A 17442-nucleotide genomic window follows, 5' to 3' on the forward strand; every position below is an offset into this window, starting at 1 on the left:
ACCTTCATTACTCTTTGCTACATCATGTAAATTTGGACAAAATTATCTTACCTGAGTAATGAATGCTGGCAAGTTATTTTGAACTAAGGGGTCAGTATAAACACAGCTCTGATAAAGGTGCTTGTTAAGAACTTCCCATGACAAGCCAAAGCGACGCAGGTGCTCCGATTCAAGTTGATGAAGCAAGGGGGCCAATCGCAAGGAGGCAAGGCACAATTTCTTGTAACCCTCAAGTAGCCCTAAGAAGAATTGTAATACATCAAACAATGCAAACAGCAAATTCCACTCATAAAAAGCAAGTATATGCTCAATAATTTCTGACTAAAAGATCTCAATTATCAGAAAGCATTGACCAGGAGATAAAGAATAGAAAAGTGTTACTAAGATTCTCAACCATGTACATTTGCCACTGTCTGTACACCTTTTTCATGACTTACAATGAAGATAAACAATTGTTGAAGAATGAAGTACTACCAAAGAAAAGAGGCATTACATATTAAATTTTAAGGGCAATTTAGTAAAACCTTGATAATATGAAGTAGGATAATACAAAGTTCTGATAGTACAAAGTGAAACTCATGGTCCCAATTAAAAGCCTATGCTAAATTTGATAATATGAAGTTTTCAATAATTCAAATTTAATTTGAATTGGCGAACCACGGACACGGTCCTCTGGAAGAAATAATATTGTTTTTACAGACATGAATGAAAAGCTTGCAACTTAACTATTTATTGCAGCATATTGATGATGTTGCACCTTGAAGACAAAAGGCATATAAATAACAGAAGAGTGCATCTTTCGCCATTGATTGAAATTTTTGAAATCATGAAATTTGGTGTTACAGTTTTCTAATTCTTTGGTTACAATGTCTTCATATTATCAAGAGTTTACTTGATCTCCTGGTCTAATTCCACTTGTGTAAAAAATAACATGAAACATGACTCCATTCCACAAATTGCCAAATAAGTGGGATTCTTTACATGGTAGACAGACCTTTTTTGATGGGGAATAGATAGAACTTTGTTAAAAATGGGAAATTGCTAAAAGAAGGTACATCATAAGTGAGCTCCACTGTAATACAAATACCGCAAAGCCTATCTTACAGGAAATAGGTAGAGAGTCAATCCAGGTTTAAGTAAAATGAAATCGCAGGATGGTGAAAACAAAATGAATTCTCAAGTAGAGATTTGAGAAATATACCTACAATAAAAATGTAAGGACTCTTTAAGAATTTATGCATCAAAGTTTTAGGAACAAAAAAGAAAATGCATTCACAAGCCTCATTTACAAGGTTGTATTAAAAATAATATTCTAGAGCTATGCCTCAGAGAGAATATACCTGTAAGAAATATCTTTGCTAATAATGGTGTTTTCTCCTCACGATGAAGAAGTTCCAATAGTCTCACTTTTGCTTCTATCACAAACTCCTGAACCTGTGACTCTAGTCTCTGAAAGAGTTGGTGAGGATCTTGTATGCACAACCTGAAAAGTATAATACAGTTAAGAATCTATACACTTGCACATTCAAACTAATTAGGTCGAAATTTAAATCTATCATGTATTAGACACAAATCCTGTTTAAAGATTCCCTCTTTAACTCATATACCCAGAGCCATCAAGCTTGCATCTTCCCAATTGTGGCTTGCTATGTCAATTCACAATTCATTAAGTGACATGGAAAAACACTAAGTTTCAGGTCAAAACAGTTAAATCCAGTCAATATCAAATATTCAACTTCATTTTCAACATTAAGGGAAAAATGTCAATTGGAAATCTATAAGACCAAAATATGTATTTGGCTTAGAAGTACCATGGTTCAAATCTAGAGCATTACCCTAATATTCACTGAACAAGCAATCTGATCCAAATCTAATTACCACTAGCAATGCTTCTTTTTACCTTTGAAACTAGGCCAGAATCTTAATGATACGTGGCCAATTCTAGCCTTGACTCTGCATTGGATTTCGAATACAATAAGGTAAACATATTAGAAATAATATTCTTAAATATGTTGGAGATTTTCAGCATTCCAGTAAGAAAAAAATGTCACATTGAACTGTAACTTTCTCTAGATACTCAAATGCTTAGCATTGGTCTGTAACTAATCGCAGGCATAAGGACAGACTCCTAGAAATGAAACTGCAACAAGTGTAGTGCATAGGGGACATCTTAAACAATCCTGTTTGAAAAAAGACAGGCTCCCTAAAATAACAAATTTAAACATTAGATATTCGTTGAAAGAGGACAGAATATGCATAAATTTGCTTAAGAACATGCCATTTTATTTGCATGCATTTAGGGGAATGTGCTCTCAGGGAGCTATGCATAGTAGAAGCAGTGGACTCCTGAATGCATACACTCCCAAGTGCTAGATTTATCAAAGTCTTCTTTTCCGCTTTCAGTTGGTCGAGTGAAAAAATGCCCTATTATTGGGGTTATAGCAATAATTAGAATAATAATACATTGATTCAAAAGACACTGTACAAAATAAAGCTTTAAGTAAGCATATAGGACACATCAGAAAAAAGAATGAGGTATAAAAAACAGGTTCTTCGTTTACGTCATACAGTGCACGCGCCTCTCCTTCCTTCCAACAAGTTTCATTTACTCACACTGTTTCTTCCACTAAGCCTCATTTGCCCTAATTCAAGTACACCGGGACTAGCCATGGTGATAACTTTACGGAGGCATCTGCAATGCACAACTTGTGCGAAAAATTCACAGAGAAAAAATCATTCACATCATCCTGGTCATGTGAAATGATTTTTTCTCTATGGGTTTTTTTGCCCACTTGCCCTCTTAGTTTATCACTATAATTGATTATTTATTTATCTAATTTTAAGCTCAAACATAATGGAAGGAAAAATTGATGGAAAAGTCCACAGAGGAAGACCAAGGGACAACTACCTGGGACAGACCAAGAAGGATACAGGGAAGAACCTCAGGGAGATGAAAGAACAGGAAGAAATAGAGGTGTCCAGTACAACCTTAGAATTGCAATACTACGTACAAATGCACTGTAATTAAGGGTCGAGTACCAAAAATATATTAAATATGATGATTGCCTTAACTCAAAGAACTTTTAAATATACAGGCATCCCCCGAGTTACGTAAGAGATGCGTTCCGGCAGACTCTGCGTAAGTCGAAATTTACGTAAGTCGAACCTCTGCGTTAGTGCTTCAGAGATTGCGATCGACGCAGTGAAAGGCGTGGTAAATTCTCGGTGAAGTTTCATTCAATTCACTGCGACATTCGTGAACTCTACCGCGTATTCTTACGTCATTAGATACAAAATCGATAAACATTAATATAGTCTGAGAGTTGCATCTCGAGCATTGCCAATCAAAATGCGTAATATTATTCCCCGAGTTGACCGATCGCGTGGATTCGGGAAAGTACGGTATCTCAACGCTACATTACTAAACTGAATACTTAAATTGATTCATTATGTTATACTGCGACCTAAGGGCTCAAAGAATGCATCGTCTACCTACATGTACTCATTATATATTCTGCCTTTTATATATTATGTTGATCGATGAATCTGGTGGTTTCACTGTCACAGTTAAAACACTTAGGAGGAGTCTAGGATTACGAGCAAATAACACACAAAAAATACCAGTAAATTACTATATTCTTAGATACATTCACATGCACATACATTTAATCTTTCACGCACGGAAACATACTTTCATTCTCTCATATCTCAATAAAATAACATGAAAATATCGTCATTTGAATATTTACTTCGCTGGAAACGTAGAAGGGTATTTCCAAAGCACGAAGCTAATTAAAAAAGAGCTTTTATTCAGCCAACTCCATCATTAATGTGCAACAAAGTTAGTGGGGAAAAGCTTTCAATGACGCAATATTCATTTACAGTTGCACACAATATGAGAGAACGAGAAAATGCAGCTTAATAAAATTTTCCGCCAGAAACATGTAAACAATTACGCAATTAATATTGTGTGTCATCTTTTTCTTAACTTTTTCGCGGCGTTCATTGACAACACTCAAAATTTCAATGCCGTTACGTAGGTACTAATCAATTCTTTTCCGCAATAAAGATTTCTGCTTGAACTTGAACATTTTCTTTTAATTCCACAGATGGAAATGAACAAACTTAAGGATACAATTTTTAAATAGTTGAAAGTCGGAGTTTGGGTGTGCATCCTGTATAACAATTTGTATCGTATAGGAATGAGCGCAACCACATCCATCGCTAGAACTGCAAATTTTCACGTTAATTTTTTTCTACAGAAATTAATGAAAATTCCTTCGAGGAATGACAAAAATGGGTCACTTTGTTATTTTTAGTACGTAAAAAACTCGATAACTATTCGATATTTTATCTACCATAGGTTGTACGAGCGAATATCTACTTCTTCGCGCTCGCATTCGAAAATTAACGTAATCATTTGAAATATGGCTATCGCTTACGTAAGTACGGATTTACGTAAGTCGAGACATACGTAACTCGGGGGATGCCTGTACTATAAAGTTTGTGATGAGGAAATGATAAGGAATTAAATTACCAAAAAACAAATTTTCTAACAGCAATATCATCTATGGATGAGGTTAATATGAAGGAACACAGTTGGTCTAAAAGGCTCACTTGAAACATTAAATAATTATACTTTTCAAATTATTCCCATAGCAAAGGATAAAATCATTACAAGAAAAAGATACTGAACTTACTGCTGAATAAGATCCTTCATTTTGGATTCATTTGGCCATTCTTCAGTCTTACTATTATCTCCGATATTTCCTTCCATTGCCATTCTGTATATCTGCCGTATGTCTTGCCTCACCTCCAGCCAATAAGCTTGCAACCTACGCAGCTCCTCCATTTGCTCAGCAGCAGTATCCCTGAAAATGAATAGATGCTTTACCTTAAATTCTTAACAATTATAGCAATAATAATTACAGCATCAACAAAATGTGAATGCAACATGACAACAAAAAAAGTGAGAACTTCAGATAAGAAATCACAAAAAAGTTAAAAATAGGACAAAAGAAAATAACTTCCTTTTGCCAAACATTATCCTGTATAGGAATTGCACATTTGCCATTCCCCTGCTCCCTCCACAAGGGGCGCTGGGCGTATAAGTACATGGCCCCATAATTGGGATCTTTAGGTGATGGACAATGGCCTTCAAAAGAAAAAGTACGCAAAAATACAAAAAGTGTTCATTTTGACACTCCATTTTCAACTTCCTTGTCTTTTCCTGATTTCTAGTCTGAATATTTCAAATTTCCCTGACTATATATCAAAGCAGTTATGCATAAGGATGTTATGGAAAAATGCAGCAAAATGTCAACATACCACCCCCTAAGCCACCTCAATAGGCTTGTAGTGAGGTTGTTAGGACACTGGTGGTCAGATAAGGCGTCACATTTCAATTTTTCTTTGTTACAGCAAACTGTTTGGTTGGTTACAGTTTTTTGCCCACATATTCATTTTCTTGCAAATAATTAGTTTTACATGGACTTAACAGTGATTACCTGATTTTAAATGCTTTTTGTACTATTTTTACTCCAGATGTAGATCACTTTTAACATTTGAATGACCGGGGATGGTCAATTGACCTTTCACCTTTTCTTTCAAAAGCCACTTTTTTTCCAATTTGATCCAAAATATTTAAAGTAAAAAAGCTATTTTTAATTTTAATTTTTTGGAAAAAATAATGCGAAAATTAAGTTACTTATGGGAGGAGGCTTCAGGTCACGGTCGATGGCAGCTTTTACCAATAATGACCGTAAGTGGCCAATTGACTGTTCTTGTATTTATAATGTTATTTAGATGTCTTCGTCGATTCTCTGAGCTGTTTGCGACCAATATTACAAGATGTACCTTACCACACACTCAAGCTACTCACCACCGCACCCCTGCTCGCCCCACAGACTGCAGGGATAGCATTTTGCGGCACCATATCTTAAAATGCTTGGAGCCAGGTCAAAACAAAATAAATTTAAGGCCTTAAACACTTGAATTCCAATTTTGTATACAAGGAGAGTTTTTTCAGTTGCAATAAACTGATTTAGGGTGCTTAATACTCTGTGCCTTAGGGGTTTCCCATTGTTTCCCACAGTTTCCCATTGTTTTAAATTAATCATAGGTAATCATGTGAATATAAATTCAATTTAGAGGTTTTGTGACTATAGAAACATAACTTTTCCAAATGCTACAGAAAGTAGGTCTGGCCTTCCCTACAAGCTTGCATGTGATTCCAAGATGTCCGATAGAACTTTCATTTTAGAATTAGCTGAGGAGCTATCTGCACCTATAACATGATAACCACAATTTTTTTTCATAATTTCCTAGTATTTACCTAAGTTTTTTTTCAATAATAACCAAAGAAATTGCTTCCTACAGGTTTTCAATACGTTCCAAAAGTTCACCTACATAAATTTGGGTAATTGGGAGCAGAAAAATAATATGTATTTAGATACATACTTCTCATCATAAAAGACACACATTAAAAAATAGTCCATTAGTCCATAAAAAGTGATCTAACAATTTATTTGAGGATATAGTTACTCCTAACAATTTAATGCCTGTTTTACAAGGGGCGTGGCAGTTGGGTGTATAAGTGCTACACTCAGGATATAATTCCTTATGGCATCATTTTCGTCTTCATTTGAGCAACTACATCCCAGTGGAATCATACCATGGATGATGAACAACTGTTTAGAAATGGATTGTGATCAAAGTGGTCATTATGACTACAGTACTTCAAAACAGAATAAAAATCATTTTAGATTCTATTGCAATTATATTTCAATGTGTCATTAACCACTAATACACAACACTTTCAGGACCAAGCCCGAGCATACGTGAAATGCCCTCCTGCCCGAACCCAGGTCTGGCTCGGGCTACTGTACTTCAGCTCCTGTTTTGCCATGAACGAATGAGTATAAGTCGGGTTTGGCCCTTTATAATTGCTTTGCCTTCTTTTAGTTCCACATTCAGCAGGTCATGATTGCACAGTGCTCCCACAAACAATGGATTTGCGAACTTCATGATTCAGTTTGCGTAGATAAGCAGTATATGGACTTGTAATTTTTCCCCCACCCTCTCAACCAGTCCATTCCCTTCCGATAGATTTCCTTACTGCCATATGTATGCATAAATATAAGATGCATGTAAGATCAGTCACCTGAAGATGTAACTACATTACGAAACCCGGACCGTGCCCATATTAAAACAATAGTGAACCTTACAAAGTTTTATTCCTTTATTTTCAATATGGAGAAGTTTCACTAAGTACAGCCTGAATCATATGAAGTTATCAGTTATATTTTTATTTTTCGTCTAATACATACAATGTTTACATGAAAACAATTATTCAACTGTTCAACAATTGTTTTCCAAATTGTTCCCTATTTTTATTACAGCTTTATTCTACAAACCTGAAAAATACTTTAACTATGTCATTTATTTATAATAAAATATTACCCATTGAAAAACAAACAAAAACGTCGGTCCTCTAGAAAAATAACCACTTCATAGGCCTGGGGCTGAAAGTGTTAAAAAAAAACACAAACAGCTATTATGTTCAAGATGCAAGGGGTTTCACTCGGTATGTATGAGAAACTGGGATGTAAATTATGAATTGACAGAATCCACAAGATCTTCTCAGAAGTAAAATTATTTGAGAAGTATAGTTTTACCTAGGGGTGAGCCGATAAACTTTTTTTTCCGATACCCGTTATTTAGAACCGATTAACTTGATCTGGTCCAATATTTCAATCCTAGATACCAGAGTATGAATGAATACTTCCTGATTTTCCTTGATGAGGTAAATACATAAATAACGTTGTGGTAGAGGAAAAATTATCGGATATCGGTGCTCCGATACCGATATGCCGATAGTCCAATATCGGCCAGTATTTATATCAGAATTAATTATCGGCTCACCCCTAGTTTTACCAATAATACATTTTGCTGAAAAAGCTATTTTAACCATACCAAGGTAAAAGAATTTTGATGTCCAGGTTACCGTAGTCCAGCAGTTTCCAAATCATTAATTTTATAGCCTAAAATAATGAGCTAAAATATCGATGACCTCAGGTAAGTGTACTTAAAAGATCAATTTTCAATTACCATTTTAATTTTTGGTTGCCATAGCATTCAGCAAAATATAAGCCAAAGAAGTCTATACATCATGATTGACTATTGTATTCTGCTCCAGAATTTTTGGATGGAAGGAAAAAATTCAGTCTTCCTAGTCACTTATAGATTCATTGAACAAGCTGTGCATATAGGAACATGTCAAGTAAAAGATTTCCCTATTTATAGCCAGATAACACATTTTCAACTGACTTGTAATACAAAATAATGTATCTTTTACATAATGTCTGGAATTAGATTGAAATATTAAACTCTAGTCTTTTGCTGATAATGAAATAAATACTAAAATCACACTACCTTTCAGACATGTTCACAAATACTTCAAGTGATTACATAAAAGCTTCTTTGTTCTACCCTTTGGTTCTCCAACAGTACGCTTTTACTTAAATAACTTCATGAGATACATACATTTATTTGCTGTAATGTAAATGGAAGTCAAAGGAATATGAACTTGCCATGAAAACCAGTCATCTATGCACTTACAAGTAGACTGGTAATTGGAATACTCAGAGAGCCAGAAACCCTCTGTGCGTATCTAAAGGTTTTACAGAACTAGGAATAAAACAACATAATATAAGACTCAAAATATGGGCACATAAGCAGCACTAACTGCCCTGAATTCATGGCCTCGGATTCTTGCCACTGTGCTGCCCCTTTGTTACATTGTATATATGCATAATTGAGCTGACATTATAAGTAAAATTGGACATTGCAATATTTCAACTGAGTTTATTTTGACACTACGAGTTTTGTTGCCACAAACAACATTATCAAGTGTAATTTTTTGTAGCAACGAAACGCTTAGCGTCAAAATAAAACTCAGTGGAAATATTGCAGTTTCCAATTTTACTTATATTAAGAACTACCACCACATCATGCCTAACATCATACAAGATGAGCTGACATTGTTAGCGAATGGCATTTTTATTTTGTATTGAAATACAGCATTAGTGTAAAGAAATATGGATTACAAACTAAGGTATTCGTTCTACGACAGGAAGACTTATGCCAAAGTAGAATGATAACCTTAACCACCTACACACCAAGAATCATTCCTTACTTTCCGTGTGTAGTCTGAGAAATAAACTTAACTTTCAGTTCTATCCCACTTCTAGCCTTCGCTTCTCTGTGTTACTACATCTGTCCACTTTCCCTCAAAACATATTACTATCAAACAATAAGGCTAGTTTATAACTTCATCTTCTGATTAGCTTTGTCTACATCCCTCACGTTCTACTCTGCTTTGACCAGTACTTTTGGCGCAAGTAACTGTGGGCAGAAAAACGTCTTAAATGTATGATATAGGTATGAGAATATTTGCGATCATCTGATCGCCGCCCACTCCGAAAAGGGAGACTTTGGCTGCTCAGGGTGCAGAACAATCTAAGATGCACTGCTCCTAGTAAATACGAAAGTACCCTCTTTAGTCTCCTCTAGTGCTCATCCTTGCATTTCCTAGGAATCTACATCAATAGTTCACTGCTGCACTTAAGTTAGGCTAAATTGCTTGCATTAAGTATACCAAACACCCCACAAGTTAAATAACTAACAAGGTTTTCCCTGTCTTATATCAAAAGAATTAATTACTCCTTCTCTTTTAATTTTTCTGTTTTTACAGGTTTACAATTTTCCATGCTGGGTAAGTAGTCACTCACTTCCAGTTCACAAAATAGTAATTCCTAAGAAGCAATGTTGTTCCCCTAAGTATTTCATACAAAATTCTTTACTTAGAGCTAACTTCAGGTTTGAATTTCCAATCCTTATACAAACATCCACATATAATAGGAAGTATAAGCATAAATTTCCTTCTTTCTTAATATACAGGTAAGGATCATTTTGTGATCTTGAAAAACTTAACTTAAGAATGAAATCTTCAAGTCATTTGTTCCATTATCTTGGTGCCTGCCTTGACTCATAAAGTGATCATATTAGTTTACAAATTGATTTTGAGATTTTGAAGAAGCCCGGCTAGTAGCTTCTAACGGATTTATTCCATAATAACTCCATATAGATATGTACTCTAAGCATCTATGACACATGAAATATGATTCCTTTCATTGATTATTGCCAGTACAATCCTGTCATTCTTGCTGCAGGTGCATAAGTTTCTGTGTAGTCAAATCCATATCTTTTTGAGCATCCATTAACTACTAGATGGGCTACGTACATTTTCATTTCTTTGTATTCCTTTCACTTGATTGTGAATACGCATCTATTTAGAATTGCTTTCCTACCAGGTAATAGTTCAACAATTTCCCAAGCATTATTTTCCTTTGGTGCACATATTTCTTCCATGATGGATTCAAATCATATTTGTCTATCCTCACACTAAGGGCCGTATTCTTAGTCGACCCTACATATCCGTCCCTACACGACAAAAGGCCCCTACTTGCGTTTCTCAGTCGACCCTGCATAAGTGGTGGGAGTGATTGCATCGTCAAGTTCTCTGAAATGACGAAGATGATGGCGCAGCACTGATTTTTCACTCTGTCAGCGTAATGGGAACTAACTATGAAACTATGAAAAGACGTCCGATAATTTTCGGGCGTATTGTTAGGGCAACGGCTCAAGGTAAATAAACAATCAGTGCCATCCGCCAGGTCGTGTTGGTACATTAATCATCACTACAAATACTCTCATATCGAGCCAAAAGTAGAACCTTACTGACTTTAAATTACTTCAAAAGCGGTCTGTACAAGATAGTAATAAGTACGGAGCAAACATGATCATTGACGTGGGAACTTACGTTGCATCATCAAGGTTCGTCTTTCGCTTTCACCTTCCCTAGTTAAGTTTATTATGTGGCGAATAATGGCATGAAAATACATTTTCCATGGTTATACGTAAACGAAGTATTAGTTTACCAAAAGCATACCAAGTGCCAAGCGTGAAAAATATTATTATGTATTCGTAGAAACATGGTGCATGTATACCGCTATGTTATTCTTATTAGTTCAGTCAATTTTATAATTTATGTAACTTGGTGGCTATAATGTGGAAGTATTATTACCTTTCTGCTGTGTTCCTGAACATTTAAAAATAATTCGTGTGATCTAGTCTCGCTTAATATGCATTACGATGTAGATTCTTTAATCGAAGTGATCAGCAGACGAAATTTGGCCGCCATGTTTTGTAGGGTGCAGGCCTGGTTCAGCTACCCTACATCAAGTAGGGCCCGTTTAGTTCCACAAATGGCCATATGTAGGGCTTGATGTGGCATATGTAGGGCGAGATCAGTTTATGTAGGGGCTGATGACGTATCAAGGGTCGGTTGGCCCTACAGGGTCGAATAAGAATACGGGCCTAAGCTATATCTTCATAACTATAAGGATTATCTTCAACATATGCCTCTGCACTCAAGACCCATACAATTTCATAGTGTTCCACATATTTTAGTTGCTTGATGGTCAGTACCTTTTTTAAGGTTTCTCTTTCCCTTTCTTATCGGAAGATTCTTTTTCTGATCTTTCTTCTACCAATTCCCCATATTTACATCCACCAGCATTGACGTATTCTTGCTGTATCCTGAGGTTGTTATATCTACCTTCATCTAATGCTTTAGATCTAGCTCCTTCTGCACCGATAAACTCTTTGCTGTATGCCACTCTCATAGTTCTAATCTTTCTCCATCAATTATTACGTTTTGACCAATGACAACTCAATTCTTCATATGATTCCACAGCCTGTAACCATTATTTGCATAACCAAGCATATAACATTTGACTGATCTTGAATCAAGTTTTTGTATAAGCTTTTCAGGTGGCACCTTCAAATACGCTAGATTTCTAAACAATCGCATTTTGATTCATTCTCAAGTTAAAGTGAGCTGTTATTAGAGCTTCCTATTTCATTATGGCTTAGAATACTAAATACTTGGATACTAGAAGGTAACTATTGTAAAAATGTTGTACTCATCAATGAATGTATAATGAAATATTGTTATTTCCATTCTGGATCAAGAATTATCACTATGAACCCACTGCAGGGTTGGTTTGGTGCATGATCTTGTTGAAATTGTTATGTTAAAATCAAGTTGAATTCCCAAGTTTACAGTTTGACTTCGAGATGGTGCTGCAACGCCGATTTTGTAGTTATGTATGTTACTAAGAGAATCAACAGAGGGAATCTAGAAAAAAAGACTAGTATCTGCAGCTAAAACAGAGTTATTGTAATGTTTCTTAAATACATTAACGTGCTCAAGAATATAAATTTCAAAAGATCTCTCCTGATAGGAGGTTGTTTTGCCTTTTAGAACCACTTAGAATAAGAACACTAACAATAACAATAAACAAACAGCTGTTGCCTGAGGACAATGTCAAAACCCATAATTCGGCAGCAAAACTTCAACAGTCTATTCATGATAATCACATTCTGATGAGCTGAATCGATAATTTACAATTTTAAATATGTGAAAAATGGATCCCTAAAAATCTATAAAGTTATGTTGACAAATGGAAAAAGTACACATTATTAAACTTTTCCTTGCAATTCAATATAAACATAGACCATACTACGGAATTTGTATGTCTCCCAATACATCATTTGATGACTGACAGGAGATGATGGATGAAGTTTAAATAATGAATTCTTACAAGTGTTCAAATTGATTTTTTTTTAAGGAATCCCTATTCTGTATGACAAGAGGCATTCAGGATTCTCAAAATTTAGCAAATGCTAATGCGTTACCAAGACATAATTTCACATCCTATTCATAAATTTGTTCACTTAAGTAAATAATAAAAAATACTATGCAACAAAACATAATAGGAAAATGAAAGAGGACAGCAGTCACTCCTTACAAACTCTGAGGAAGGAGTGATGTTTCATAAATAAAATGAGTATCTAATAAACTTATAACTAACCTAACATTATAACAGCCTAATAAATCACGTCCATCACTTAGCAAAAATGGCAAATATGAAATAGCGAATGGCAAAAATTCTCCAAATATGGAGGTAAAAATGGCTGCAAGGAATATGAACGTCAAAATTTAAAACAGCACAATAGTAGTACAGAGGAAACTGGGATGCACTTAACCATAAGATTACTTTGAGAAACACATCAAGTTGCTCAATATCTAAAAGCAGTTGGTAATACCGCAAGTTAAAACTTAAAACGGCCCACAAGCCTAAAAACCTAATTCCAACTAATATTTGGTGGGTTCCCAAGACGAAGCAGAAAGCATAGAACATTTTCATTCATACTATGCGATCTATTATAGCTCGAGAAACTTATGGCAAAATATCTAGGTGTATTGCAAGCACTGAATTTGACAACTACCAAGTACAACCAAAGATTTCGATATCCATTTCCTTCCTAACATCCTAACACAAATAAACTAAAGAGTCACTACCAAAACCTGATATAAAACATCATATGAATGCAGAGCAATTTTTAATGCATACAAAATATGCGAACTTGGGAATCAAATAACCACTACATGATAAAATCGATATGATAAATTTTTTCATCCCTTTGAGTGACCACCAAAATATCACTAACAAAGAAACAGGAAATATAATTATTCCAGACATTAAAAACTAAACACTAAGTTAAATTACACAACAAAGATGGTGAATCGATATTAAAACAATGAAATTCGTAATTTCCTACCTCCTGTTCTTGCAAGCTTCGCATGAACACTGTTTTTCGTCCCGAACAACACTGTTCGACGGATTCACAGCAGATGCAGCCGTTTCTTCGGGTACAGCTGCCGCTCCCTTCAAAAAATGAAATAATCACATGATAGAATGCTCAAGTTTTACTCTGTAGCACTTTTCGCATACGTAAGTCTTTAAATGAAAGATTTATTTATGAAGAAAAAAGAGTAAATTATACCAAATGAAGTCAATTAAGGCTATTGACATACGATAGCAATTGCACGTAATTGCTTATTTTTTAGAATGAGTCCCACATTGAGACATCCCTATCGGCCTAGTTCCGTACCTTAGCTTCATCAGCTTGCTTGAACTCATACCCCACAGGTTGCCCACAAGCAAGTGGCGTTTGCTCATCAACACTCGGAGCACCGTCAGCTTCCTCACGCACTTCATCAGCGAACTCATCTTCATGAAGTTCATCTTTTTCACCATCCTCACATTCTTTTCCCAGAACGTCACCCATGTTACCGCTCTCGGTACACTTATGTTCGGAGGATTTCATTAGATCCGAGCAACTCATTATAGCACAAATAATTGAAAACAACACTACAGCCTTGATCAGAATTCCGAAAATTATCCAGAAAACGGGATGAACATAGCAAACATTGCCTTAAAAATTACTATATTCCAATGAAGCTTGACGTATACCCACGGTCAATATGGCGTAAGTCTAACTAAACATGATTATCAGCAGATGTCGCAGCAAACAACGGAATTGGAAGGAATTGTCGTTATTGTTTTTTTCGACTTTTGGAAAAGTTGGAAAACATAATGTTTGATGTGGTTTTCTGTTATTTATCATTCCATTGTGTGTTTCGTCTTTAATTCCTATTTTACCCTTAAGCTAAAGCTCTAACATTAATTTTTCTGTGGTATATATATATAGTGTCAATTGTATTGCGCTCTGTTGACAAATACCCCTGCACTCGTATGCGATGTCACCGCTGTCATGCGTATTGATAAATGTTTCCCTTCCTGATTTACTTTATGCATGATGATAGTAAAATCTGTATCCATTCTGGTCTTTCTCTCGATTTTTGTGACTGTTCGTGGCGATGCCAATAACAAAACTTCCCAGGGGGAAGAGTCACAGACATACTTACCCTATGGGCCCTTGGTGCAATGTAGTTTCCTGTAGGTAAAAATCATTATTAAAGTTTTTTTAAGATTGTATTTTTCCACTCAATTAATACATTTTTTTCCCATTCAGCCCCTTAGAGTTTTTGGACTGTGAGCAGCCGTTGGACCTCAAAGGCAACAAGACAGCTAAAGAAGATACCGGATTGGGATGCGTCAAGGTAATTTAAAATTGTTATTCATTGATAATTGATTGTCTTTTCAGATTGGCTGACATAATAATTTTTGCTGTTTAGTACGGTGGATATCGTTACGAAGACGTTGAAAAGGCTAATACTACGTGTACGGTTCTGCAAGACATAGAATGTTACGGTAATAGGACCTTCATCCGCGGAGGATTCCCATGCATCAAGTAAGTTACCAGCTGTCAGTGGGGGATTCAGGTTTTTGTAATCCTTTTACCTCATGTTTACTTCTGTATTTCCAGATACGCCAAAAATTACTTCGCCACGACCCTTATTTATAGCATTCTTCTGGGATTTCTTGGAATGGATAGATTCTGCCTGAGTCATACGGGCACGGCAGTGGGTAAACTTTTGACCATTGGAGGAGTGGGGATATGGTGGATTGTGGACATTGTCCTTCTCGTCACCAATGGACTGCTGCCAGAGGATGGAAGCAATTGGAATCGTTATGTGTAGTGTGACTTAAAGACAATTAATACGTACCTGATTGCAGTCACTTCACTACAAATAGGTTGATGGGTTTACCTGCCCTACATGTGGACTATTGATTATCAACTAGAGCAATAAATGCTATTGTTTTCAATTATTTTTTTAAACAAGTTTCCTTCAAATTACTGGTTACACTTACCTTTGTTATTTGAGATTGACTAATGCAGATCTGCTCACAGAGTGAATCCTGACAAACTATTAACTTGACCGTTGCAAATTATGCTACAACGATGTTGAAGTATGTGACCAGGGTTGCCACTCCTCAGGAAATTCATGGAATGCCAGAGTAAATGATGAAAAACTTTGGTATTATCATATTTATTTTAAATTTAAAATGGTGACGTTACTCCCATTTGATTAGAAAAACATTTTGAAAGTCATTCAGGTGGTCCTATGTAACTCTTAAATTTTTAAGTTACTTTATGCAAGAAAGTCCATCAAATCATATTTTACTTCTCTCACGGTTAATATTCTTTAAAAACAATGTCAAATAGGAAAATTGCAACAGCATTAGTATGGCAAGTTATTTGATATTTGAATGGCCACCCGGGTTATATATACCAAAGCCAGCATTTAAATTTCTTACAGCCATTCTACATGACATACCTAATTGCACAATCTACTCCGTGAAAGCACTGTCAAAATCACAACATGTCAAGTGGTGAATATTTGCGAGAATGCATGGATGTGAGATGGCAAAATGGCCCCTTCTGATTTTGTTTGTGCAATTGCATGCTTTAATGAGAAATAAATGCAGTTCTAGTATTCAAAATAACATGCCCCATGTATAACAGCCTTCATATTCATAGCCTGTATGTAGCCCTAAATTTTTATCTTATTGAATGCATCACAAAATTGAGTATAGTACAGTACCATCCATACCATAGCAAAAATGACCGCTCATTTCCCTGCCTCAAGAAGTATTCATACTCTCCTTTCGGTCTGAGTTACATTGAGGAGTGAAATCTTTTTAAGTTCAGTGTCCTGTGTACATTTCAATTGTTTGCTGGGCTACGGCGAGACCACCAATGAACTGAATTTTTTCACAATGTAATGGTTGCCCTCATGAGCACACTATAAATTCCCATTTGTGGTGTGTTATTGCACATTAATTGATTACACACATTGATAAAAACATTTCAAGTACATTATGTACTTCATGGAGGGAATCGTTTCATACCCACACAATGTCAGTTACATTAGTTTTTTCTCAGCATATTTTATTAAATGAACATCCGAATGGTGACTTCCCACATGAATTTGGAGATTCCTATATAACGATTGGGGGGTGGGGGGGCATGTGAACCCCGTTAACGTTCCTGGTAATACATTCACCTACACCCCAGCCATTGTTCCTACAACCCCGCCATAAATATAGGATTACAACATTTTCACCATACAAACAATCACAACTGGTTATGTCTAGCAAACTGCTTCCACAGGGACTCTAACCCAGACAACTCTTGGTTAAGTTGTCAGGCGACTCAGCCAGTGGCGGCTTGCCCATAAGGACTCTCAGATGCCACCCCTCTCAAAGATTTGAAAAAGGAAAAAAAAATTAAATACCACTTCAGTTTTAATTATACTTCTAATTAACCAAATTGTTTTATCAATCGCATACATCAAAAATGTAGGAAAAATAGCGCGAGAAGTTTGTATTTGTAGCCATGGGGCACTGGCCAGAATCTCCCAATCCATCACCATGCAGTTACTATATGAAGAGTGGTAGTGGTGGGGGCAGCTGGTGCTACGACACGTCTAAGCTTGTGCCTTATGGAAGTCTTGGGATGCTGCCCGAGCATGCACACAGCGACTTAACTAGTGATCTCTGCGCC

General features: G+C 35.9%; 2 protein-coding genes across 3 annotated transcripts in view; one reads left to right on the forward strand and one right to left on the reverse strand.

Moving 5' to 3' along the window:
- The window catches only part of LOC124156350 (protein FAM193A-like), a 54361-nt gene extending 39909 nt beyond the window's left edge, over window positions 1-14452 (reverse strand). The window contains exons 1-5 of the mRNA XM_046530857.1: window positions 14083-14452; window positions 13750-13856; window positions 4701-4871; window positions 1341-1483; window positions 52-239 (exon numbers count right to left, since the gene is read on the reverse strand). Of these exons, the coding sequence (XP_046386813.1) occupies window positions 52-239; window positions 1341-1483; window positions 4701-4871; window positions 13750-13856; window positions 14083-14316 (843 nt within the window). The 5' untranslated portion in view covers window positions 14317-14452. The remainder of the gene's footprint in view (window positions 1-51; window positions 240-1340; window positions 1484-4700; window positions 4872-13749; window positions 13857-14082) is intronic.
- A 77-nt stretch (window positions 14453-14529) lies between these two features.
- LOC124156351 (TM2 domain-containing protein CG11103) lies at window positions 14530-15704 on the forward strand. Of its 2 annotated transcripts, none has more exons than XM_046530858.1 (4): window positions 14530-14930; window positions 15007-15094; window positions 15170-15285; window positions 15361-15704. In XM_046530858.1, exons 1-4 carry the CDS (start codon window positions 14788-14790, stop codon window positions 15572-15574), a joined length of 561 nt encoding a protein of 186 aa, XP_046386814.1. In that variant the 5' UTR covers window positions 14530-14787; the 3' UTR covers window positions 15575-15704. The 2 variants fall into 2 exon arrangements, with proteins under 2 accessions (XP_046386814.1, XP_046386815.1); XM_046530859.1 differs by having other exon boundaries at window positions 14849-14934.
- Window positions 15705-17442: the final 1738 nt, after the last annotated feature.

This window comes from Ischnura elegans, chromosome 3 (assembly GCF_921293095.1).
Source record: "Ischnura elegans chromosome 3, ioIscEleg1.1, whole genome shotgun sequence".
Classification (NCBI taxonomy): domain Eukaryota; kingdom Metazoa; phylum Arthropoda; class Insecta; order Odonata; family Coenagrionidae; genus Ischnura; species Ischnura elegans.